Consider the following 27518-nt stretch of genomic DNA (forward strand, 5'->3'; position numbering starts at 1 on the left):
AAGATAGCACCAGGTATCTAAGCTGACTTAGTAAACTCTGGTGCCGTGAGCTGAGTGGGTGAAGTTTACTTTGGGGGCAGTCTTTAATACTCCTTTTGTCTTCTAAGCTGAGCTTTCCAGCTGCAATGCTTTCTTTGTTGCAGTGGCTCTGACCAATCTGGAAGATATAGAGAATGCCAAGAGAGCCTACGCAGAAGCAGTCCACCTGGATAAGTATGCGCTTTGTTGAGAATGGTACTGGGGGTGTCGGACTCTCCAAAGCCATGAGGTGGTACCATAGCATCGGTGCTGCCTGAGTCAGCCCAGCTGTTCCTCTATGGCATTAGTACACAGCAGACCTTAGTGTGGAGGGATGTGTCTCCTAAGTATGTATTGGCTCAGCAGGAATTGAGAAATTGTTTCCAGTCCCAAACTGAGTAATCAGGAGACTAGAGAAAGTCCGAACCAGCAGTGGGCTTGGGTTGCTGATAGCTATGGGCTAGCTGGAATATCAGATGGGACTCTGGGCTGTTTAATTGAAGATAAACTTGACTCTTCCAGGATTTACTCCACTGGCATCTTCCAGACAGCAGGGTAGAGACCCCTTTTTCAACCCTGGCCTAGGTAGTCGCTGTTGAGGGCTGACATGCCAGACTTGGTCCCAATACCAGCTTTGCTCGTTAGGCCATTGATTGATTTCTGGATTCTTCTCAACAGGTCTGCTTAGCATATATGTTCCTACCTTGCTGCATAATGGAGAAATCTCTACTTAACCAGTTTTGTTTTGTTTTTGTGTAATGAGAAGGATCTCTAAATGACCATTGGTTACAGAGCCCCCAGCTCCATCGAATCCCTGTCTGTCTGCCATAGGTGTAACCCTTTAGTAAACCTGAACTATGCTGTGCTGCTGTACAACCAGGGTGAGAAGAAGAACGCCCTGGCCCAATATCAGGAGATGGAGAAGAAAGTCAACCTACTCAAGGACAATAGCTCTGTGGAATTTGACTCTGAGGTATGTCTTTTATTAGCTCCCAAGAGTCATAAGTAAGCTCTCAGGAGACTTTCAAAAATCAAGCCCAAATAATCCAAATCCAAGGTATTATACATTCATGGCTCTTCTGGCTTTGATGTTCCCAGCAGCATGAGTTCATCAATTAATAACAGCCTGTGAAGAACTTTCCTAGAATAATAATAAAAGGAAATTCAGGCTTACTGAGTTGTTATTGCTAATTCAGCTCATCAAAGTTGAGGTATGTGTCTGTCTGTAGCTTCCTTCTATTTCACCTTTTTTTTTTTTTTTTTTGAGATGGAATCTTGCTCTGTTGCCCAGGCTGGAGTGCAGTGGCGCAATCTCTGTTCACTACAACCTCCGTCACCCGGGTTCAAGCAATTCTCCTGCCTCAGCCTCCCATGTAGCTAGGATTACAGGTGTGTGCCACCAGGCCCAGCTAATTTTTCTATTTTTAGTAGAGACGGGGTTTTACCATGTTGGCCAGGATGGTCTCAATCTCTTGACCTTGTGATCCATGTGCCCAGCCCTATTTCGCTTCTTGTAGGAAATGCAGTTTAGCCCAGTAATGCACTAGGCTTGAATTTTTGGGTTTTGAGATCCTGTGTGAACCACTGTGCCATCCATTAAAGGCAATCTGTATTCTTTGCTGTTTTGTAAGTACTTCCTGCCTCAACTGCTAGTACAACTAGACACTATTTCAGCTAAAACCCCAGCTGGAAGACCAAAGAAGTGGGTTGGGTTGTCTCTGACAGTCATGCTTTTCGTTCTTTTACTTCCTTTGTGGACACAAGATGGTGGAGATGGCTCAGAAGTTGGGAGCTGCTCTCCAGGTTGGGGAGGCACTGGTCTGGACTAAACCAGTTAAAGATCCCAAATCAAAGCACCGGACCACTTCAACCAGCAAACCTGCCAGTTTCCAGCAGCCTCTGGGCTCTAATCAAGCTCTAGGACAGGCAATGTCTTCAGCAGCTGCATACAGGACACTTCCCTCAGGTAGGACCATACAGAGCTCCACGAAGACCTAGCAGGTACAAGCCACATGTGTCAGCAAAGAGATCATAGCTTTCAGTGAGGTTCTCTTCAGACTCATAACATGTCCAATGTAGTACTGGCCACAAGGGGACAGAAAAACCACAGGGTGGCTAAATTGGCACTTGTTTCCTTAAGGCAAGCCATGTAGTAGGTAACAGCTACTCAGAGTTAGTTGGATGGTCAATACACTGGTCTTTCCAATTTTAGCAATACGTTATTAAGTATATCCTGTTATGCAGTGTTTAAGTTTTACTGCTTTATCAGAAGTTGACATGTAATTAAATATTTTTCAGTGACTCATTGAAGGCAAACTTGACTGTTGCTTTATTTCTCAGTTATAGTCTTCCCTCATAGCTAATGGGTCAGTCCCATTGGTTCCAGAAAATATGAGGTTTCCTCTTGAACTCTAACAGCAAAAAAGAATGATTTCTTCTGAAATTGTGGAACATGAGGATTCAAGTTTTTATTTTGTTACTAGGTGCTGGAGGAACATCCCAGTTCACAAAGCCCCCATCTCTTCCTCTGGAGCCAGAACCTGCCATGGAATCAAGTCCAACTGAAACATCAGAACAAATAAGAGAGAAATAAGAATAGAATGAATGACCCCAAAGTAGGGTTTTCTTGGGTGAGGATGTGCTGGATTAGGAAAGGTGACATGGCACAGGCAGAGTGGCACCCACCACAGAACAGAGTGTGTGTTATGATTACGAGGAGCCAGCAGTTGAGCCTAAGATCCTTCTACCTACCTGGTATTGGCATTTGAGGTAGGAAACCCTCTATTGCCCCACAAACCAGGAAAAGTGAAAAGACAGCACAGTTCCTTTAAGAACCGGCAACAAGGCTGGAGGCTGTATGTATGCAGCAGAGTCAGCAAGGTACATGATGCTGTCTTTCAAAAGGACTTTTCTCTCCTAGCTGACTGACCTCTTCCTTACAAGAAACTAAGACATCTGTTGAGTAGCCCTGTGATGACAAAGCCTTGGTTTAACTGGGGTGATCCTCAGGTTGTGAGGTTTATTAGTCCTCAAGGCAAACATAAATATTAGATGAATAATCCAACTTTAATAGTATACATTTAAAAGAAAAAAAATAAAAGTCCTGTAAGTTGAGGCCTAGCCTGGTGAGTACTGCAGCTGCATTTGCCCAAAGGGAATCCAGAACAAGTCCCTCCCTGTATTTTGTTCTTGAGAGGGGTCAGTCTAGAAGCCAGATCCTATCAGTATGAGGAGCAGCAGCCCAGGGTTGTCTGGCTCAGCACCAAGGATTTTTTTTTTTTAAAAAGGAAGAGTTTCTTAGATGAGTAATTGTTACTGAAGACAGTCAGTGATAACCACTGACCAGATGCTGTCAATACACTATGTGTCCTTTTTAGAATAAAGATTATGTATCATCATTCCTTTGGAGAAAATTGTTATTCAGGTATAAAAACGAGATCACAATAAAAACTTGAACCTGTGATCACAGTCTTCCCTTATCTGTGTCTAAACCTATTTTGAAATTGGAGGAGGAACCTCAAGGCCAAGTTCCTGCTTGGTACGGGCATGGTAAGCCAGCAATTTGCTTACTGAGGGCCAGTCCCCATTTTGCACTGAAAGTGCCCTTTAATCACCATAATTTAAAGATAGAAAACTTACTACCAAACCAAACTGTCTGGAGTTATTTTATTACAGGGTCTGTTTTGACATTGAAGCAACAGCTAACTGAGCCAGAGCCCCTTCATTTCTTGTATCTCAAAAAGTATCAGAAGTGATGCCCTTGTCATTCAGCTGGTAGTACGTGGCAAAGCTGAATTTGTACCCTGAACAATTGAGAACACTTCTACATCAGCATGGAGTCTAGTATATTAGAATGAAATGGTCTAGTTACTTTCTGAAACTGGAAAGGTCTTAGTGAAAAATGAGATGGAGAGGAGGAGAGAAATATAAGAGATTTAGGAGCTAATATCAACAGAAATTAGGGATTGATTGGATGTGGCAGGTTAAGAATTGGGTACCCATTTCGGGGCTTAGATAACCAGGGAAACTAAAGGAATATTGGACTAGGGTCAAGGGTTGGTTGTGGAATCTAGTTTTAGATTTTTTGTTTGTTTGTTTTGAGACTGAGTCTCGCTCTGTCGCCCAGGTTGGAGTGCAGTGGCGCGATCTCGGCTTTTTTGTATTTTCAGTGGAGACAGGGTTTCACTGTGTTAGCCAGGATGGTCTCGATCTCCTGACCTCGTGATCCATCCACCTCAGCCTCCCAAAGTGCTGGGATTACAGGCGTGAGCCACTGTGCCCGGCCTAGTTTTAGATGTTTTTAAGATATCCAAATGATGATATCCATCAGACACCTGAATAGCTGGATTTCAGGAATGAAACCTGGTTTGAAGATAAAGATTCAGGAGTAGGCCAGGTATGGTGGCACATACATGTAATCCTAGCACTTTGGGAGTCCAAAGCCAGAGGATCACTTGAACCCAGGAGTTGGAGACCAGCCTGGGCAAGATGGCTCAGATCTCATATCTACAAAAAATTAAAAAGTTAGCCAGGCGTGGTGGTGCGCACCTGTAGTTTCAGCTATTTGGGAGACTGAGGCAAGAGGATCACTTGAGCCTAGGAATTTGAGGTGGCAGTAAGCTATGATCATGCCACTGCCCTCCAGCCTGAGAAACAAAGCAAGACCCCCATCTCAAAAAAAGAAAAATATTTCTTTAAGATTCAGGAGTAATTTAGATTTGGGGGCTCATCAAAACCATAGATTTGAAAGGAGTCATCCACGGAAAGCTAGGAATATGATGACAGGCAACCAAAGAAGGAAAATAAGTATTTAAAGGGCGAAGCAGAAGAGCCCACAAAAAAGCAGCATATGATACAAGAGAAAACCCAGGAGAGTAGTGGTATTATGGGAAGCCAACAAAGAAAGGTTTGGGAAGGGAATGGTCAGCCTCATTGAACCCTTCCAACAGAGAGGTACTGTTATCCCCATTTTACAGAAGAGAAAGCTGAGGTTGGGAGAGACAAACCAAATTTTCCAAGCTAAGTGGCAGGACCAGGATTTAAATCCAGGACTCGATGCAGAGCTCTTGCTTTTAATCATCAGTAATCAAGCAGTGATGTATCTTTGATGAAGCAGTAGTGGCAATAGAAACTTAAGGACTTGAAGACTGAGTAGATATTGGACTACTTTTATTTCAGAAAGCTTTGATGTAGAGGGAAGAGGTTTTCAGAGGACAGAACTGTATTCATTACTCTGATCTGAGAAACTTTTAATATCTGGGGAGAGAAGGGTAAAAAGGTGGTCTTTTTAAAGTAAAGTATAGCATGGTGGAAACAGAATGCAAGAGCAGGGCTTTTGAGTTTTTCCATATTCTTTGGAGGCAAGATGGCGCTTTGCTTCCAGGGATAGCAGTTAAGAAGCAATGCTTTCCACATTAATTTGGCTTAGATTTTCTTTTAAAAATAAACTCTACTAGGGTGTGCAGGGTCAGTCTTTTGGGCATGTGAATGTGCAATTTTTCATTCACTGGTGAGATAGGAACTATTCTAACTTCTAGTATGGGGGTTGGGTGTTCATGTCATCAGAATTAGGAAAATGAAACCAAGAACATAATCACAGCTACGGATGTGGTTTTAGATGATAACTGAAAAAGAGAGGCAAGAAAGCAGAAGTATGAACTAGCAATGAGAAAAAAGTACCCTTCTTGCTGAATAATATTGGGCAAAACTGTGCATTCCAAAGACAGCAAACAACTTTGGAGTGTGTCACTACAATGATTATTTTGTTTTCAAGGAAAAATCATTATTATAATGGCTGAGTACCTCATGTTGGACCAGTCCTTCCACAAACAACAAATGTAAACAAGTGGGTAAATATATTCTCTTGGTTTAACTTTTAAAAAATACATATGACTGTTCAAAGAAAAAATATTACAGTGTATTCCGAGGCTGCACATACATAAATAACATGACAACTATAAAGCATATATGGTTGCAAGGTTTTAATATTTTATGTAGTGGGACACAAAACGAATCCTAAATAGTTTGTGAAAAGTTGAACATGGTCCTTGCCAGAGCAGTCAGACAACAGAGAGAAATAAAGGGCATCCAGATCGGTAAAAAGGAAGTCAAACTGTCACTGTTTGCTGATGACATGATCATATACCTAGAAAACCTTAAAGACTCATCCAAAAAGCTCCTAGAATGGTAAATCAATTCAGCAAAGTTTCAGGATACAAAATTAAAGTACATAAATCAGTAGCCCTGCTATATACCAACAGCAACCAAGCTGAGAAATCAAGAACCTAACCCCTTTTACAATAGCTGCAAAAAAACAAAACAAAAACAAAAACTTAGGAATATACTGAACCAAGGAGGTAAAAGAGCTCTACAAGGAAAACTACAAAACATTGCCTAAAGAAATCGTAGATGACACAAATGGAAAATACATCCCATGCTCACGTATGGGTAGAATCAATATTGTGAAAATGGCCATACTGCCAAAAGCAATCTACAGATTCAGTGCAGTTCCCATCAAAATACCAAAATCATTCTTCACAGAATTAGAAAAAACAATCTTAAAATTCATATGAAACCAAAAAAGGACTCACATAAGCCAAAGCAAGACTAAGTAAAAAGAGCAAATCTGGAGGCATCACATTATCTGACTTTGAACTATACTACAAGGCCATAGTCACCAAAACAGTGTGGTGCTGGTATAAAATCAGGCATACAGACCAATGGAACAGAAGAGAGAACCCATAAATAAAACCAATACTTACAGTCAACTGATCTTCGGCAAGCAAACAAAAAAGTGGGGAAAAGACACCCTATTCAACAAGTGGTGCTGGGATAATTGGCAAGCCACAAGTAGAAGAATGAAACTGGATCCTCATCTCTCATCTTATACAAAAATCAACTCAAGATGGATCAAAGACTTAAATCTAAGACCTGAAGCCATAAAATTCTAGAACATTGAAAAAAATACTTCTCGACATTGGCTTAGGAAAAGACTTCGTGACTAAACAACCCAAAAGGAAATGAAACAAAAACAAATAGGTGGGACTTAAACTAAAAAGCTTCTGTACAACAAAAGAAATAATCAGCAGAGTAAACAGACGACCCACAGAGTAGGAGAAAATTTCTGCAATCCATACATCTGATGAAGGACTAATATCCAGAATCTACAAGGAACTCAAATCAGCAAGAAAAAAAAAATCCCATCAGAAAGCGGGCTAAGGACATGAACAGACAATTCTCAAAACAAGATATACAAATGGCCAGCAAATGTGAAAAAATGTTCAACATTGCTTAAAGATCAGGGAAATGCAAATCATAACCACAGTGTGATACTACCTTACTGCCACAAGAATGGCCATAGTCAAAAAATCAAAATATAGATGTTGGCATGGATGTGGTGAAAAGAAAACACTTTTATACTGTTGGTGGGAAAGTAAACTAGTATAACCACTATGGAAAACAGTGTGGAGATTCCTTAAAGAACTAAAAGTAGTTCTATCACTAGATTCAGCAATACCACTCCTGGATATTTTACCCAGAGGAAAAGAAGTCATTATACGAAAAAGATACTTGCACATGCTTGTTTATAGCAGCACAATTTGCAATTGCAAAAATACGGAACCATCCCAAGTGCCCATCAATTGACGAGTGGGTAAAGAAATTGTGGCTCATTCCTGCAGTCCCAGCACTTTGGGAGGCCAAGACAGGCAGATCACTTGAGGCCAGGAGTTTGAGACCACCCTGGCAAACATGGTGAAACCCTATCTCTACTAAAAATACAAAAATTAGCCAGACACATGCCTGTAGCCCCAGCAAGTCAGGAGGCTGAGGCAACAGGATTGCTTGAGCCCAGGAGTTTGAGGCTGCAGTGAGCTATGATGGTACCACTGCACTCCAACCTGAACAACAGAGGGAGGCCTTGTCTCTTACACACATAACACACGTACACACAGCAGCTCATAAATCAAGGGAAAAAAAGAAAAAATACTTTGAACTAAATGATAATGAAAACAAAATGTGTAGGATTCAGCTAAAAGCAATGCTTAGAGGAAAACTTAGAATTGTAAATGCTTCTATCAGAAGACAGGAGAAAATCAGTTTCCACCTTAAGCTAGAAAAAGCAGAGAAAAACCCAAAGTAAGTAGAAGGAACAAACAAACAAGTATTAAAAATTTGAGAAGCCCCAAATTCTATGGGAAAAAAATGTATGATAAATCCCCACCAAGAGCAGAGTGCAGTGGGTAGCTCATGCCTGTAATCCCAGCACTTTGAGAGGGGGAGTACTGCTTGAGCCCAAGAGTTTGAGACCAGCCCGGGTAACATAGTGAGACCTACATCTCTACAAAATAATTTAAAAAATAAAGAATAAATTAGCAGGGCACAGTGTCACATACCTGTGGTCCCAGCTAGTTGGGAGACTGAGGTGGGAGGATTGCTTGAGCCATGGAGATTGAGGCTGCAATGAGCCACGATTGTGCTATTGCACTCCAGCCTGGGCGATGGAGCGAGACCCTCTCTCTTGGGAAAGAAAAAAAAAAAAGAAAAAAGAAAAAAATCCCCAGCTAAATTGATCAAGAAAAAGACAAATTACCAGTATCAGGAATGAAAGCGGGTATAACATTACAGATTCTGCAGACATGAAACAAGATGCAATGTAAAATCTTAAGGTCCTACTAAAGAAACCGATTTTGTAACTCAAAAGTTATCCTTGAAAGCAAACTCCTGGCTCAGATGATTATACTGGTAAATTCTGTCAAACATTTATGGGGCAAAATAAATTCAATCTTACAAAAATTTTCAGAAAATAGGAGCAAGAACTTGTTTGTATGATGTCAAAACTGGACCAAAGACATTACAGAACAACAAAACTATAGACTATTACCCTGTATGAACATAGGTACAAAAATCCTCAACAAAATATTAGGAAAGCAATCCAGCAATACATAAAAAGGCAAATATGTAAATCATGACCAAGTTGGAGTTATCCCAGGACCCTAAGCTTGGTTCAGTATTGAAAACCAAAGTACTCACATGCATTAACAAAAGAGAAAAAGTCATATGATTTTAGTAGATACAGAAAAAAAGCAAAATTTTTTTTTGAGATAGAATCTTGCTCTGTTGCCCAGGCCAGCGTGCAGTGGCACAACCTCAGCTCACTGCAACCTTTGTTTTGCCTCCTGGGTTCAAGTGATTCTCCCACCTCAGCGTCCTGAGTAGCTGGGACTACAGGTGTGAGCCACCAGGCCTAGTTAATTTCTGTATTTTTTCTGGGGAGGCGGGGGTGGGGGGGGGGGTTTGCCATGTTTGGCATGTTTGCTAGGCTGGTCTCGAATTCCTGGCTTCAAGTGATTCACCCACCTTGGCCTCCCAAAGTGCTGGGATTACAGGCATGAGCCACCACAGCTGATAAGCATTTTTTTTTATTTTTCTTTTTTTAGATAAGGTCTCACTGTTGCCCAGGCTGGAGTGCAGTGGTTCAAACAGCTCACTGCACCCTTGAACTCCTGGGCTCAAGTGTTCCTCCTGCCTCAGACTCCCAAGTAGCTGGGACCACAGGCATGTGCCACCATACCCAGCTAATTTTGTTTAAGAGATGAGGGTCTCACTTTGTTGCTCAAGCTAGGAAAAAATAAATTTTTAAAAAGCCAGCATAGCTAGGCCTGGTGGCTCACACCTGTATTCCCAGCACTTTGAGGGGTGGAGGCAGAAGAATCACTTGAAGCCAGGAGTTCAAAACCAGCCCAGGCAACATGGTGAGACCCCATCCCTACAAAAAAACTTTAAAAGAAAAATTAGCTGGGTGTGGTGGTGCATCCTGTGGTCCTAGTTACTTGAGAGGCTAAGGCAGGATGATCACATGAGCCTAAGAATTTGAGGCTGCACTGAGTCATGATCTGTGATCATGTCACTGCACTCTAGCCTGGATGATGGAGCAAGAGCCTGTCTTAAAACACACACACACAAAACCCATCATGTGACTTAACTGATAAAGGACTGTTACATAAAATATACAAATAACTTCAAAAACTCTACATTAAGAATACAACCTGAGGCTGGACACAATGGCTCACATCTGCAGTCCAGCACTTTGGGAGGCTGAGGCGGGCGGATCACTTGAGGTCAGGAGTTGGAGACCAGCCTGGCCAACATGGTGAAACCACATCTCTACTAAAAATACAAAAATTAGCCAGGCATGGTGGTGTGTGCCTGTAATCCCAGCTACTTGGGAGGCTGAGGCAGAAGAATCGCTGGAACCTGGGAGGCAGAGGTTGCAGTGAGCAGAGATTGCACCACTACACTCTAGTCTGGGCAACAGCAAAACTGACTCAAAAGCAAAACAACCACCTGATTAGAAAATGGGCCAAAACCCCTCACCTCAGCAAAAATACACACAGATGGCAAATAAACAGATTTTAAAATGCTCCATATGTCATCAGAGAAATGCAAATTAAAAAGACATACCACTACATACCTATTAGAATGCCCAAATCCAGAACACTGACACCACCAGATGCTGGTGAGGATATTGAACAATGGACTGTCATTCATTGATGTTGTGAATGCAAACTAGTAAAACCACTTTGGAAGACAGTTTGGCAGCTTCTTACAAAACTAAACATACTTTTAATGTTAGAACTCAGCAGTCACACTCCTATTTACCCGAAGGAATTAGAAATGTATGTACACACAAAAACCTGCACATGGATGTTGACAGCAGCTTTATTCACAGTTGCCAAAACCTGGAGGCAACCAAAATGTCCTTCAATAGGTGAATAAATGAATAAACTGTGGTACATCCAGACAAAAGACTACTACTCAATTCTAAAAAGAAACAAGACGGGGGGGCACCCAAGATGGCCGAATAGGAACAGCTCCAGCATCCAGCTCCCAGCGTGAGTGACACAGAAGATGGGTGATTTCTGCATTTTCAACTGAGGTACCGGGTTCATCTTACTGGGGCATGTCGGACAGTCGGTGCTGGTCAGTGGGTGCAGCCCGACCAGCAAGAGCTGAAGCAGGGTGAGGCATCGCCTCACCTGGGAAGCACAAGGGGGAAGGGAATTCCTTTTCCTAGGCAAGGGAAACTGAGACACACAACACCTGGAAAATCAGGTAACTCCCACCCTAATACTGTGCTCTACGAAGGGTCTTAGCAAACAGCACACCAGGAGATTATATCCCACACCTGGCCTGAAGGGTCCCACGCCCACAGAGCCTCCCTCATTGCTAGCACAGCAGTCTGAGATCTAACTGCAAGGAGGCAGCAAAGCTGGGGGAGGGGCGCCTGCCATTGCTGAGGCTTAAGTAGGTAAACAAATCCACCAGGAAGCTCGAACTGGGTGGAGCCCACTGCAGCTCAAGGAGGCCTGCCTGCCTCTGTAGACTGCACCTCTGGGGACAGGGCATAGCTAAACAAAAAGCAGCAGAAACCTCTGCAGATGTAAATGTTGCTGTCTGACAGCTTTGAAGAGAGCAGTGGTTCGCCCAGTATGGAGGTTGAGATCTGAGAACGGACAGACTGCCTGCTCAAGTGGGTCCCTGACCCCTGAGTAGCCTAACTGGGAGACATCCCCCACTAGGTGCAGACCGACACCTCACACCTCACACGGCTGGGCACACCTCTGACACGAAGCTTCCAGAGCAAGAATCAGACAGCAACACTTGCTGTTCAGCAATATTCTATCTTCTGCAGCCTCCGCTGCTGATACCCGGGCAAACAGGGCCTGGAGTGGACCTCAAGCAAACTCCAACAGACCTGCAGCTGAGGGTCCTGACTGTTAGAAGGAAAACTAACAAACAGAAAGGACACCCACACCAAAACCACATCAGTACGTCACCATCATCAAAGACCAAAGGCAGATAAATCCACAAAGATGGGGAAAAAGCAGTGCAGAATAGCAGGAAATTCAAAAAATCAGAGAACATCTGCCCCTCCAAAGGAACACAGCTCATCGTCAGCAACAGAACAAAGCTGGACGGAGAATGACTTTGACGAGCTGAGAGAAGAAGGCTTCAGTCGATCAAACTTCTCAGAGCTAAAGGAGGAACTACGTACCCAGCGCAAAGAAACTAAAAACCTTGAAAAAAGATTTGACGAATGGCTAACTAGAATAACCAATGTAGAGAAGTCCTTAAAATAACTGATAGAGATGAAAACCATAACATGAGAACTACGTGACAAATGCACAAGCTTCAGTAACCAACTCGATCAACTAGAAGAAAGAGTATCAGCGATTGAAGATCAAATGAATGAAATGAAGCAAGAAGAGAAGTGTAGAGAAAAAAAGAGTAAAAAGAAATGAACAAAGCCTTCAAGAAATATGGGATTATGTGAAAAGACCAAATCTATGTTTGATTGGTGTGCTTGAAAGTGACAGGGAAAATGGAACCAACTTGGAAAACACTTTGCAGGATATCATCCAGGAGAACTTCCCTAACCTAGTAAGGCAGGCCAACATTCAAATTCAGGAAATACAGAGAATGCCACAAAGATACTCCTCGAGAGGAGCAACTCCAAGACACATAATTGTCAGGTTCACCAAAGTTGAAATGAAGGAAGAAATGTTAAGGGCAGCCAGAGAGAAAAGTCGGGTTACCCACAAAGGGAAGCCCATCAGACTAACAGCAGATCTCTTGGCAGAAACTCTACAAGCCAGAAGAGAGTGGGGGCCAATATTCAACATTCTTAAAGAAAAGAATTTTCAACCCAGAATTTCATATCCAGCCAAACTAAGTTTCATAAGTGAAGGAGAAATAAAATCCTTTACAGACAAGCAAATGCTCAGAGATTTTGTCACCACCGGGCCTGCCCTACAAGAGATCCTGAAGGAAGCACTAAACGTGGAAAGGAACAACTGGTACCAGCCATTGCAAAAACATGCCAAAATGTAAAGTCCATCGATGCTAGGAAGAAACTGTATCAACTAATGAGCAAAATAACCAGCTAATATCATAATGACAAGATCAAGTTCACACATTAACAATATTAACCTTAAATGTAAATGGACTAAATGGTCCAATTAAAAGACACAGACTGGCAAATTGGATACAGAGTTAAGACCCATCCGTTTGCTGTATTCAGGAGACCCATCTCACATGCAGACACACACACAGGCTCAAAATAAAGGGATGGAGGAAGATCTACCAAGCAATGGAAAACAAAAAAAAGCAGGAGTTGCAATCCTAGTCTCTGATAAAACAGACTTTAAACCATCAAAGATCAACAGAAACAAAGGAGGCCATTACATAATGGTAAAGGGATCAATTCATCAGGAAGAGCTAACTATCCTAAATATATATGCACCCAATACAGGAGCACCCAGATTCATAAAGCAAGTCCTCAGAGACTCACAAAGAGACTTAGACTCCCATACGATAATAATGGGAGATTTTAACACCCCACTGTCAACATTAGACAGATCAACAAGACAAAAAGTTAACAAGGATATCCAGGAATTGAACTCAACTCTGCACCAAGTGGACCTAAGAGACATCTACAGAACTCTCCACCCCAAATCAACAGAATATACATTCTTCTCAGCACCACATCCCACTTATTCCAAAACTGACCACATAGTTGGAAGTAAAGCACTCCTCAGCAAATGTAAAAGAACAGAAATTATAACAAACTGTCTCTCAGACCACAGTGCAATCAAACTAGAACTCAGGACTAAGAAACTCAGTCAAAATCGTTCAACTACATGGAAACTGAACAACCTGCTCCTGAATGACTACTGGGTACATAACGAAATGAAGGCAGAAATAAAGATGTTCTTTGAAACCAATGAGAACAAAGATACAACATACCAGAATCTCTGGGACACATTTAAAGCAATGTGTAGAGGGAAATTTATAGCAATAAATACCCACAAGAGAAAGCAGGAAAGATCTAAAATTGATGCTTTAACATCACAATGAAAAGAACTAGAGAAGCAAGAGCAAACACATTCAAAAGCTAGCAGAAGGCAAGAAATAACTAAGATCAGAGCAGAACTGAAGGAGACAGAGACACAAAAAACCCTCCAAAAAATCAATGAATCCAGGAGCTGGTTTTTGGAAAAGATCAACAAAATTGATAGACTACTAGCAAGACTAATAAAGAAGAAAAGAAAGAAGAATCAAATAGACGGAATAAAAAATGATAAAGGGGATATCACCACCGACCCCACAGAAATACAAACTACCATCAGAGAATACTATAAACACCTCTACGCAAAGAAAACCTAGAAGAAATGGATACTTTCCTGGACACTTACACTCTCCCAAGACTAAACCAGGAAGAAGTTGAATCCCTGAATAGACTAATAGCAGGCTCTGAAATTGAGGCAATAATTAATAGTCTACCAACCAAAAAAAGTCCAGGACCAGACGGATTCACAGCCGAATTCTACCAGAGGTACAAGGAGGAGTTGGTACCATTCCTTCTGAAACTATTCCAATCAATAGAAAAAGAGGGAATCCTCCCTAACTCATTTTACAAGGCCAAAATCATCTTGATACCAAAGCCTGACAGAGATACAACAAAAAAAGAGAATTTTAGATCAATATCGCTGATGAACATCGATGCAAAAATCCTCAATAAAATACTGGCAAACCGAATCCAGCAGCACATCAAAAAGCTTATCCACCATGATCAAGTGGGCTTCATCCCTGGGATGCAAGGCTGGTTCAACACAGGCAAATCAATCAACGTAATCCAGCATATAAACAGAACCAAAGACAAAAACCACATGATTATCTCAATAGATGCAGAAAAGGCCTTTGACAAAATTCAACAGCCCTTCATGCTAAAAACTCTCAATAAATTCGGTATTGATGGAACGTATCTCAAAATAATAAGAGCTATTTATGACAAACCCACAGCCAATATCATACGGAATGGGCAAAACCTGGAAGTATTCCCTTTGAAATCTGGCACAAGACAGGAATGCCCTCTCTCACCACTCCTATTCAACACAGTGTTCGAAGTTCTGGCTAGGGCAATCAGGCAAGAGAAAGAAATAAAGGGTATTCAGTTAGGGAAAGAAGAAGTCAAATTGTCCCTGTTTGCAGATGACATGATTGTCTATTTAGAAAACCCCATGGTCTCTCTGCCCAAAATCTCCTTAAGCTGATAAGCAACTTCAGCAAAGTCTCAGGATACAAAATCAATGTGCAAAAATCACAAGCATTCTTATACACCAGTAACAGACAGAGAGCCAAATCATGAATGAACTCCCATTCAAAATAGCTTCAAAGAGAATAAAATACCTAGGAATCCAACTTACAAGGGATGTAAAGGACTTCTTCAAGGAGAACTACAAACCACTGCTCAGTGAAATAAAAGAGGACACAAACAAATAGAAGAACATACCATGCTCATGGATAGGAAGAATCAATATTGTGAAAATGGCTATACTGCCCAAGGTAATTTATAGATTCAATGCCATCCCCATTAAGCTACCAATGAGTTTCTTCACAGAATTGGAAAAAACTGCTTTAAAGTTCATATGGAACCAAAAAAGACCCCACATTGCCAAGACAATCCTAAGCCAAAAGAACAAAGCTGGAGGCATCACGCTACCTGACTTCAAACTATACTACAAGGCTACAGTAACCAAAACAGCATGGTACTGGTACCAAAACAGAGATACAGACCAAAGTAACAGAACAGAGCCCTCAGAAATAATACCACACATCTACAGCCATCTGATCTTTGATAAACCTGACAAAAACAAGAAATGGGGAAAGGATTCCCTATTTAATAAATGGTGCTGGGAAAATTGGCTAGCCATAAGTAGAAAGCTGAAACTAGATCCTTTCCTTACTCCCTTATATGAAAATTAATTCAAGAGGGATTAGAGACTTAAATGTTAGACCTAAAACCATAAAAACTCTAGAAGAAAACCTAGGCAATACCATTCAGGACATAGGCATGGGCAAGGACTTCATGTCTAAAACACCAAAAGTAATGGCAACAAAAGCCAAAATTGACAAATGGGATCTAATTAAACTAAAGAGCTTCTGCACAGCAAAAGAAACTACCATCAGAGTGAACAGGCAACCTACAGAATGGGAGAACATTTTTGCAATCTACTTATCTGACGAAGGGCTAATATCCAGAACCTACAAAGAATTCAAACAAATTTACAAGAATAAAAGAACCCCATCAAAAAGTGGGCAAAGGGTATGAACAGACACTCTTCGAAAGAAGACATACAGCCAACAGACACATGAAAAAATGCTCATCATCACTGGTCATCAGAGAAATGCAAATCAAAACCACAATGAGATACCATCTCACACCAGTTAGAATGGCAATCATTAAAAAAAATCAGGAAACAACAGGTGCTGGAGAGGATGTAGAGAAATAGGAACACTTTTACACTGTTGGTGGGACTGTAAACTAGTTCAACCATTGTGGAAAACAGTGTGGCGATTCCTCAAGGATCTATAACTAGAAATACCATTTGACCCAGCCATCCCATTACTGGGGATATACCCAAAGGATTATAAATCATGCTGCTATAAAGACACATGCACACGTATGTTTATTGCAGCACTATCCACAATAGCAAAGACTTGGAATCAACCCAAATGTCCATCAGTGACAGACTAGATTATGAAAATGTGGCACATATATACCATGGAATACTATGCAGCCATAAAAAAGGAAGAATTCATGTCCTTTGTGGGGACATGGATGCAGCTGGAAACCATCATTCTCAGCAAACTATCACGAGAATAGAAAACCAAACACCACATGTTCTCACTCATAGGTGTGAATTTAACAATGAGATCACTTGGACACAGGAAGGGGAATATCACACACTGGGGGCCTATTGTGGGGAGGGGGGAGGGGGGGAGGGGGGAGGGGGGAAGGATAGCATTAGGAGAGATACCTAATGTAAATGATGAGTTAATGGGTGCAGCACACCAACATGCCACATGTATACATATGTAACAAACCTGCATGTTGTGCACATGTACCCTAGAACTTAAATTAAAAAAAAAAAAAAGAAAAAAGAAATGAGCCATGAAAAGACATGTAAGAAACTGAAGCGTATATTACTATAGAAAGGAATCAATTTGAAATGGCTGCATCCCAAATGATTCCAATAATACAGCCTTCTGGAAAAGGCAAAACTAGAGAGACAGCAAACAGATCAGTGGTTGCCAGGGGTTAGTGGGGAGGGAAGGATTAACAGAGCACAGAGGGCTGTTAGGGCAGTGAAAATACCCTGTATACCATAGTGGTGGATGCATATTGTTATATTAATATATTTGTCCAGGCCAGGTGTGGTGTCTCACTCCTGTAATCCCAACACTTTGGGAGGCTGAGGTGGGCAGATCACCTGAGGTCAGGGGTTTGAGACCAGCCTGGCCAATATGGCAAAACCCCATTTCTACTAAAAGTACAAAAATTAGCCCGGCATAGTGGCGCATGCCTGTAATCCCAGTTACTCAAGGGGCTGAGGCAGGAGAATGGCTTGATCCCAGGAGGTGGAGGTTGCAGTGAGTCAAGATCGCAACACCGCACTCCAGTCTGGGTGACAAAGTGAGTGAGACTCTATCCAAAGCCACAGAATGTACAAGACTGAAGCCTAAAGTAAATTATGGACTTTGGGTGATAAAGATGTGTCCGTATACATTCATCAGTTGTAACCAATGTACCACTCTCATGGGAGATGTTGATAGGGAGGGAGGAGGCTATGCATGTGTTGGGGCAGCTGACATATGGCAAGTGTCTATATTTCCTCTCAAGTTTGCTATGAACCTAAAACTTCAATACCCTTTTCAGCCCCTGAGAAAGTAAAAAACAAAACAAAACAAAATCATAAAAATTCTCAGCAAATCGAGAATAGATGGGAACATCTTCAACCTGATGAAGGGCATCCATGAGAAAAAAAATGCAATGGATATCATCATATTTAGTGAAATATTGACTACTTTGTCCCTAAGATTAGGACCAAGGCAAAGATGTTTACTCTTACCACTTCTATTCAGCATTATACTGGACTAGAGTTCTGGCCAGTGCAATAAGGCAAGAAATAAAAAGGCATAAAGATTAGAAAGGAAGAAATAAAACTCTTTAGAGATGACATGATTATGTAGAAGATCCTAAGGAATCCTAAAAATAAATTATGAAAATACAGTGACTACACCTAAGTGGATTTGGCAAGGTCACAAGATACAATGTCAATGTACAAAAATCAATTGTATTTTTATATACAAGCAAGGAACAATTTTGAAAATAAAATTTTTTAAAAATCACAAAAGTGTCAAATGCTATTGATATGAAATACTTAGGAATTTAACTGACTACACGTTAAGACCTCTACTCTGAAAACGGCAAAAGCACTTGTGTGAAACAGAAGGCCATTATACACAATGCTGTGTACTCACAGTGGAATACTATCTAGCTATAAAAAGCAACCAACTACATGCAACATGGATTACTCTAAAAAATACTATGCTAAATGCAAGCAGCTTTATACAAAGGACTAAATACTGAATGACTCCATTTTTAAGTTGCATTCTGAAAACAGGCAAAACTAATTTATGGGGAAAAAAAGTAACTGGTTGTTCTGGGGCTTGAGATATGGGGTGGGGATGACTTGGAAGTGGTGTGAAGGAACTATCTAGGGTGATGGGGACTTTTTATTTTTGCTGCTCCTTGTAGATCAAGACTAACTCAGGCAATGTGCTTGGGGCTGTCCATCTGAATCTTTTTTTGAGACAGAGTTTGCTGTGTTGCCCAGGCAGAAGCGCAGCAGCATGATCTTGGCTCACTCCAACCTCCGCCCCAAGGGCTCAAGCAGTTCTGTTGTCTCAGCCTCCCCAGTAGCTGGGATTACAGGCGCCCACCACCACACCCTGCTAATTTTTGTATTTTTAGTAGAGACCGCACCTGGCCCATTCTGAATCTTGATAGCCACTTGGGTTAGGTGAGTATATGCATTTGTCAAAACTTACCTGGCTGGGTGTGGTGGCTCACACCTGTAATCCCAACACTTGGGGAGGTCAAGGTGGTCAGATCACCTGAGGTCAGGAGTTCAAGACCAGCCTGGCCAACATGGTGAAGCCCTATCTCTACTAAAAATACAAAAAGTAGCCTAGTGTAGTGGCAGGCACCTGTAATCCCAGCTACTTGGGCGGCTGAGGCAGAAGAATCGCTTGAACCCGGGAGGTGGAAGTTAGAGTGAGCTGAGACTGAGCCACTGCACTCCAGCCTGGGCAACAGAGCGACACTGTCTCAAAAACAAAAACAAAGGCCAGGCATGGTGGCTCATGCCTGTAATCCCAGCACTTCGGGAGGCCGAGGTGGGTGGATCACCTGAGGTCAGGAGTTCGAGACCAGCCTGGGTAACCCGTCTCTATTAAAAATACAAAAAACTTAGCTGGGCGTGGTGGTGGGTGCCTGTAATCCCCGCTAATTGGGAAGCTGAGGCAGCAGAATCACTTGAACCCAGGAGGCGGAGGTTGCAATGAGCTGGGATTGCACCACTGCACTCCAGCCTGGGTGATAGAGTAAGACTGTCTCAAAAACAAAAACAAAAAGACAAACTTACCAAATGGCACACTTAAAATTTGTGCAGTTTCACTATATAAACATTTTTACCTTAAAAGACCAGAAAACAAAATGTTAAATTATTACAAGTAGCTTTTCAGTGATTTAAAATAGTTCTAAAGAGACCCAGGAAATTGTCTGTTCAGCTTAGTTATAACTGACAATTATTTAACTCTTAAATATGCACCCCATACTGTGCTAAATATTCCACATGGCAGTCTCCTTTAATCAACAGCCCTATGAAGGTAGGTACCATCATTAACCCCATTTTACAGATGAGCAAAGTAAGGCTCAGTAAGGGTAACTTGTCTAACATCATTCAGTACTCACCATCGCAAAACCTTGTGTAGAATTTGGATTTTTTCTCAAACTTGTTAGGAGACAATACAATGCAAACTGTACCTGCATGATAAGGATGACAGATTCTTGGCTGTACTCTTACTTCTTGGTGGTGCTTTGTATGCTGCAGCTTTTCTTTTCCTTGCATTTTAAATCAGTTTCAAATGAAAGCCAGAGTGTATCAACAGTTTTCAGGAAGACTCACTCTTCATTGGGCATCCTTTTTAGGCCAATGGATTTTCAGACATTTTTTCATATAAAATCATATGTAAAATACCTTTGTAAAACACCAAAGCAAAGGGTTGAGAAACTTGAAGCCCCTACTTGTTCAGCTTATCCTACCCTTCCAACTCACCTCTGCATAATCTGTCCGGTGTGATAAATACCCATCACTTCTATTGCTTAGCTACTTCACAAAAAAGATGGGACATTCTGCAGGGGGATGTATGTTCAAATCTATATACACTCAGACAGTCACTGACACTTTACAAAACAATGCTTACTTATACTTACCCTTATAATGTATGATGTGTTTTTATACTTTTTGTGATAACCAAATGGATTTAGTGGCTATTAGTTCAAGATCCATTATTTGAAAAACACTGCTATAGGGTATGTGCGGTCTATACTCCCTGAACTAGTCTTTATTGGCAGCACCAATCAAAAAATGGAGAACCTGTTAAGAATATATACTCAGGACCGGGGGCTTAGTCAACTTAGAAAAGATCATGTGGAGAACACTTCACAACTCCTAATAAAGTCTTCTTAGGTTTAGAATATAAATATTTCAATTCTTGAGAAAATAAAAATCTCATGTAAGCCTTTCTAATAAAAATAGGCTAGAAGGTTGGTGGTTATTTTTAACTTACCTGGTAAACAGAAGGATGAGACAGCAGCCAGATATTTCCTTAATTTAAGCCTATGCAGCTGTGAGTTACAAGCTGCATTCTAGGCTTAAATTTTCTTTGAAGGAGTAATCAAGCTTTCTTACCCAAAGCAGGGAAAGGGAGGTCACAAATGAAGAGCTTGAGGTAGCTTTGAGATTCCAGAAGCTGTTGTGGGCCCGGGGGAAATGAAAACCCGATGAACTAGGCAGGCCCACCACCAACTGCCATGTTCATACTGCCCTCCGAACAAGCTGAAAAGGTTCACCATGCTCTCAAACTGCTATGCTCCAATTCAGCTTTAACTGGGCTACTTCATACTAGTACTTTGTGTCGGTTTCAACCCCACAGGACAGGCCTATAGCCCAGGCTCAGCATGAGGGACTGCAGGTACCTCAAGAGCAAAGTAACATGTACATCATAAATGAACACCAGAATGATTTTTATCTTATCTGGTTTCAGAGTGGTGATGGAGACAAAAATCAACTACAGACAGAAATCCTGAAATGTAAATTGTTTTTAATATATTTAAGAGCACACAGAAGTCTTGATTTATAAAAAAATAAATATATAACATGACAAATTTATTGATGATCCTGGAGCTCTGAGGTCAAACTCTTTAATGATCAATGAAAACATAAAACATACATGATCTGTTATACACACAGGAGCATATTCCAGTTGTAAAAAGCAAATTCCTCGAAGGCTCAGAACGAACAAAAATCAGTCTTCATGGCAGAAAGCACATCCAAAGCTAGGCAATGAAGTTCAGCTCGGGCCATGTGAACCTTTCACCAGCCAGCCTATAACCTACGGAGCCAGGACAGGAAAGCACGATCCTTCAGCTCACGACGCCACCCAGGCTTCTAGACAACTGCAGAATGAACGAGTCCCTCAGAGGCTCCCCAGCCCCTGTTGCCATCATAAAGCACAGGAGGGACTGTTTTGTCCTTAGCGGCTCTGTCCTAAATTTGAGAGCAGGAGACTGAGAAGGTTATACTCATTAAATATTGTCATTGTAACACTGAATGGAAATCATGATCCTTGCCCATGGGCACTGAGCTGAGAGAGAGAGGAACCTCACATGAGGCTTTCCTAGAGACCAGGATGTTGGGTGAGTGGGCGTGCACTTCTCAAGTGGGCAAGGAAGGAGTGCTTTTCTCCAGCTGACATGCTCTCAGGGGTGAAGAAGTTTGGCTTAAAATACTAGATGGCGCCGCATAAACTGGGGATTTAGGAACTGAGTTTTTAGCTCTGTGACACACAACATAAACAAAAATCCAGTCTCATTAGCTAAATTCTGATTAAAACCTGAAATGTTTTTATGGAGTTGCCAACAGGCTGGAATGTATCTGATACAGTTTAATCTGCTTTTATTTCTTTGGCTGTCTTCCAACTAGATCTACGAACAGTTCTGACCCTCTCAATCCTATTTTCCAAACCACTTTCTTCCTGTAATTCTTAAGTTGGCTAGTTCTCCTTCCTCAGAAAAATTACCCCTAACAATCTTCCTAATAGTGAGGGTGTACTTCTGAATAGAAGAGTCCTTCGGCTGAAATGGCATCTCCAAGGCCTACAGTTCGAATGGGGTCTTTACACACCAACACTGGTGTGAAGTGGAAGGATATTCCCTCTCTGTGCCATTCTACTACTGGCTTGTTTGGGTTTAATACAATCCTGGAGCCTGCCTCCGAATGGGAAGTCATGAACTCTTGGGGTGCCCTCAGAGACACTCGGCTAGTGTCTATGGTTTCTGTGGCGCAGGCCTGTGTCCCAGCCACACGAGCTCCTGCAGCCACGGCTGCCAGCTGGTTGGCCCAGTGTCCATCCACAGTTGCCAGGATGTGGTAGACCAGTGTGTGGAAATGGATCCTGGTGAGATCCGAGGCTCTGCTTTTACTCCTCCCGTGTTCTTTCAAGATCCAGAAGAGGATGTCACTGACCATGCCCACATCAGGAACACCGTTCCACGAAGAGAGAGAAGAGTGAGGTCCAGATGCCGACTGGGTGAGAAATAACAGCTCCTGCTCATTCAGCCCAAGAGAAGTCACCGCAGGAAAGACCTGCTAACAAAAACAATGACAGGTCTCTTTCTGATGGAGATAACCTGGCTCCTAAGATGTCCCATGACATAGCCAGTTACTAAATGAAAATGAAATAGAAATGGCTCATTTTTTTTTAAAGGTGAGAAGAAAAACCCAAACAAAAGCTATACTGAGAAACACCAAGAGTGAGCCCAACTGTAAACTATGGACTTTGGGTGCTGATGATGTGCCTGTGTAGGCTCACTAGTTATAATAAATGTGCCACTCTGGTGCAGGCTGCTGGTAGTGGGGGAGGCTGTGTGTGTGAGGGGACTGGGAATATATGGGAACTCTCTTGGATTCTGCTGTATTTTGCTGTGCACCTAATTATTACTGTAAAAAAAAAAATGAAGTCTATTAAAAAAAAAAAAAAAACAAAAAAACAACAACAGTCAGCCCTCCATATCCGTGGGTTCAACCAACTTCAAATGGAAAACAGAGTATTCGAGGATGTGGAACCTGCAGATAGGGAGGGCCAACTTGTCTAATCCACAGATTCCATGGGGCCAACTGCAGGATGTAAACATCTGCAGATTCTGGTATCTGGGAAGGGTTCTGGAATACTCTCCCCACCCCCTGGCCCACACACTGCTGACGACGAGGGATGACTGTATACTGAAATACCAGTTTTTCATCTGTCAGACTGATATAAATGCAAATTTTAACATTCTGGTAGCAAGGATATGAGGGAACAAGCATTTGTAAATAATGCCAGTGGGAAGTAAACTGGTATAATTCTCATGGAGGGCAAGCTGGCAATCTCAAAATTACAAATGCTTTCTTATGCTCCAATCCAGCTGTTCTTCTGAAAATTTCTCATACATATGGACTTGCTCACACGCAAAATAAAATCATGTATAAAGTCGTTCACTGCAGCACTGTGTGTAACAGCAAAGGGCAGTAAATAACCAATATGTCCATCAAGAAGGTTCAGGTTAAGTAAACAGAGGTACATCTACACATTCATTTTAACCATGTGGCTGTGAAAAGACAGAGGATACTCTCCATGTTAATGATGCAGGAAGATCTCCAAGATATATTTAGTGAAAAAAAGAGCAAAGTGAAGAACAGTGTATTCAGTAGGCTATGCTATCTTTTTGGGGAAAAGGGGATGGAAAAGGAAAATCAGGATATATTTCCGTATTTTCTTATTCTTGTACAAAAGAACTCTGGAAATAAACTGATGAAGGTTACAAGTAGGGAAGGGGAGGAAGTAGGAGGGAGACTTCATTGCATATCTTTTCATAGTTTTGGAGTATTTTTTAACCAAATGAATACATAACCAATTAAGAAGATTAGGTAACAATAGATTGCCAGGTGAGATAACTTGCCTGAGTTCATGAAGCTGGGGAGTGCAAGGCTGGCATGCTAACCCAGGTCTCCAAAGCTTGTGTTCTGAAGCCTCACCTGCTCAGATTTATACTAATCACTGCTGCTGCCCAGAGGCAGGCGCCGGACACCCAGATGCCTGAGGAAGGAGGGAGGTTCCCCCAAAGTTTCTTTGCTTTGAGCTTTTTGAAATTCAACTGAAAACAGCTGAGCTGGGCTTTCAGTTTTCTCCACTCACTTTCAACTTTCCCATTCCAGAGGAGAAATATCGACAAATCTGTCAGTTACGTAACTTTAACCTAGTAGGAGACACTACTGTTTCAGAACAGTCCTGGATCCTTATTTGGATCTCCATGGACTTGATTCTGAGTGACACAAACCTACATGTCAGTGAGCCAGTCCCTGAGCCCAAACAGATGGTCCCACTGCACAAAAAAGCTTCTCTGCAAGGCTCTACGAGGATCAGGGCCAAACAATGGTCCCATGTGGTTACCTGATGCACAATGCTGCTCATGAGCTCCCTGTTGGTCATACTGGCCAGCTCTAGGTGAACTGGAATACCCGTGGGGATGTCAGAAATGGAGGTTACAACCTGCAAAGAGAAGAAGATAAGCACTGCCATTAGAAATAGAAGGAAGTAAAGAAAGGGGGAAAATAGATCAGATCCTGAGAGGCGGTTCCTCCTGGTAATGGCCTTCTTTGCATGCTCACAAGAGCTACAAGCAATGTGGGTCCCCCACCGCCTCTGTGGACAAGGGACACTTTTCCCACCAGGGAAGACTAGGCTGTGCAGAGCCATCAGGGATACAGAATCAGAGATGACAAAGAAGTGTCCCTGTATATGCATGTGGCCAGCCTATTCCTGGGACCTAAACGGAGCAGTTCACTTCGACTGCTGTACGAATCTGTAGGAGTTGCAGCATAGCTGATGTGAAGTGAGACGATACAAATAACACAAAGGACACAAACTACAAACCCTGCAGCTTGCAACCACGGTCAGTTTAGCACAGGATGCAGAGGCTCAGGCAAGAAGATGTTCTGACCTGTCCTACTCAAGTTGCTGCTCACGTTTGTAGGGATACAGTGAGGTGCCTCACTGCAGCAGGAGGCAAGCTCCACAGCCAGCTGCCAAGATTATGTCCCTGCGAGGCCAGGACCTAAGGCAAGGCAGCAGATGCCAAGAGAGGCTGGAACCTGAAGAAAACCACCAGCTGAGATCTGTGAAATTCTGTAACAGTGCCATTACCTCCAAGAGTCTCTTCCTCTGGAGCTCCTTGCTTTGTCCCTCCATCATGTGCAATCCAGAGAGGACCACCAGGTCTGGCTGAAACTCCTCCAGGCTAGACACAAACACCTCCAGCATATTCATGGCCCCGTTGGAGAGGTCGTGAGAGAAGATGAATCGGTTGGCATGGGGAGCTTTTAACTGGCCCCACTCCTCCCCTGGAAAAACCCAGTCAACATAATGGGAAGAAAAGGAAGAGGCTTTAGGTCTCCTAGCTGTGGGGGCACTTTCAGCCACCTCACAGGCTTGGAGCCTTGGCTCCAAGCAGGCTGGTTTCTGGCTGAGGAGACCCTGGCAACAATGGTCTAAGGTCAGCATGGCACTGCAAGAAACAAACCAAAAACCTAAACCCAAACCCAACCAAGAAACAGAAACATAGTATGGCTGCTATATGCCTTTTTCAGGGTAATTAGCTCCCCGAGTCCCAGGAGAGCCCTACCATCCACTGAGCTCTCAAACACAGGAGAGACAGTACAGAACAGCAGCATGACTTCCAAATACCAGCATACAGTGCACAGAACGCACGCCCTGCAGACAGTACCGGCTGTCATTGTTTAAAGCACATTCTTCCTCACAGCACTGCCCTGAGCATCTTTCATTCAGTTGGAACTTAAGCAGGCTGAATTCCTTCCCAACAGCCAAGCTCACTGCATCTCCTCTTCTCTGCTGCCCATCAGTGTTTTCTGGGCACCTGATCCAAAGGGTCAGACTATCTGGCTGCTCCAGTTGCTTCTATGTGAGTTGCTTTGGAGGAATGACTGTTTAAGACAAAGTTTAAGTGCTAGTTCCTCCCTTAATATGAAGCCTTTCCTAACGCTACCACCCCTAAGCAGACTTGATTACCTCCCTTCTGGAGCCACCACTGTACCCTAATACAGGACTGAGGCACATGATTTTGCAATTACTTTTTCTTTTTTTCTTTCTTTTTTTTTGAGATGGAGTTTTGCTCTGTTGCCGAGGTTGAAGTGCAATGGTGCGATCTCAGCTCACTGCAACCACTGCCTCCCAGGTTCAAGTGATTCTCCTGCCTCAGCCTCCCAAGTAGCTGGGATTACAGGTACCCACCACCACACATGGCTAATTTTTGTATTTTTAGTAGAGATGGAATTTCACCATGTTGGCCAGACTGGTCTTAAAACTCCTGACCTCAGGTGATCTGCCTGCCTCGGCCTTCCAAAGTGCTGGGATTACAGGCGTCTGAGCCACCACGCCCAGCCTGTAATTACTTTTTCCAAGTGTCTATCTCTGGCAGTAAACTGTGAGCTGAGGGCAGGGCCTGTGTCATCCTCTATCATATTCCTTCTGCGTCACGCTGCGTCTGGCATATAGCCATGGGAATGAATTAAAAGAACAAGCAAATAAGAGAACAGACTGATGACCTAAATGCCCATGACAACAAAAAATATGGTTATGAACTCCAAATCCAACATTTTGCAAATCAACAAAGACTCTGTACAATGAGAAAAATACATTACATTGATATTCTCCAGAGAGCAAGACATGAACTCAACCCTTAAATAGTGACACTGCCAGGAAACACGACCTGATTGAATCTAGGAAAAAGGAGCCACACCGTGTTCAAAATACACTGCTTCAGGAAGTGACAGAGGCAAAAACAAACAGGCTTCTGCAAGGCAAGGACGAGAAGAACCATGCAGAGCTGCTTGCTGTTTCCACGGGACGCAGGGCAGAGGGGTGGCCCGAGAAGCAAATGGATCGAATTCTGCCTGTAATGGTAGTTAGCGCCCCTCTTTCCTCACAAAGTGTTGTATTCATTTCTGCAAGCAATCTCTTCTCAATGTATCATCCTGCCCTCAGCTAGTAAGTAAGCAAAACCTCTACATAGTGACTCACTGGATTCCCAGCCCAAGCCTGACGATGGGCTTCTCTGGGGAGGTTTGGTAAGAAAGAATGTGAAAAAAAAAGTGGACACATCCCTTGGAATGTCCCTACTGATGTCAGAGAGAAACTGGGGATGGATTTCTGTTGAGAGAGCTGAGCCCAGGACTGCTGCCACCAGTCTAGGCTCC

At 42.5% G+C, this 27518-nt stretch overlaps 2 protein-coding genes across 13 annotated transcripts in view; one reads left to right on the forward strand and one right to left on the reverse strand.

Moving 5' to 3' along the window:
* Positions 1 to 3481, forward strand: part of BBS4 (Bardet-Biedl syndrome 4) — a 59042-nt gene extending 55561 nt beyond the window's left edge. For 2 of the 3 annotated variants that reach the window (XM_008015989.3, XM_008015985.3), the window contains 4 exons: positions 144 to 213; positions 850 to 991; positions 1783 to 1984; positions 2502 to 3481. In XM_008015989.3, coding sequence (XP_008014180.1) covers positions 144 to 213; positions 850 to 991; positions 1783 to 1984; positions 2502 to 2611 — 524 coding nt within the window. In that variant the 3' untranslated portion in view covers positions 2612 to 3481. The other variant, XM_073012290.1, reaches the window with a different exon arrangement.
* A 17811-nt stretch (positions 3482 to 21292) lies between these two features.
* ADPGK (ADP dependent glucokinase) overlaps positions 21293 to 27518 on the reverse strand; it is a 36061-nt gene continuing 29835 nt past the window's right edge. For 8 of the 10 annotated variants that reach the window (XM_008015984.3, XM_008015982.3, XM_038010143.2 and 5 more), the window contains 3 exons: positions 25450 to 25646; positions 24697 to 24795; positions 21293 to 22856 (listed from right to left, as the gene is read on the reverse strand). In XM_008015984.3, coding sequence (XP_008014175.1) covers positions 22302 to 22856; positions 24697 to 24795; positions 25450 to 25646 — 851 coding nt within the window. In that variant the 3' untranslated portion in view covers positions 21293 to 22301. The remainder of the gene's footprint in view (positions 22857 to 24696; positions 24796 to 25449; positions 25647 to 27518) is intronic. The other 2 variants (XM_008015983.3, XM_073012292.1) reach the window with 1 other exon arrangement.

This window comes from Chlorocebus sabaeus, chromosome 26, assembly GCF_047675955.1.
Source record: "Chlorocebus sabaeus isolate Y175 chromosome 26, mChlSab1.0.hap1, whole genome shotgun sequence".
Taxonomy (NCBI): Eukaryota; Metazoa; Chordata; class Mammalia; order Primates; family Cercopithecidae; genus Chlorocebus; species Chlorocebus sabaeus.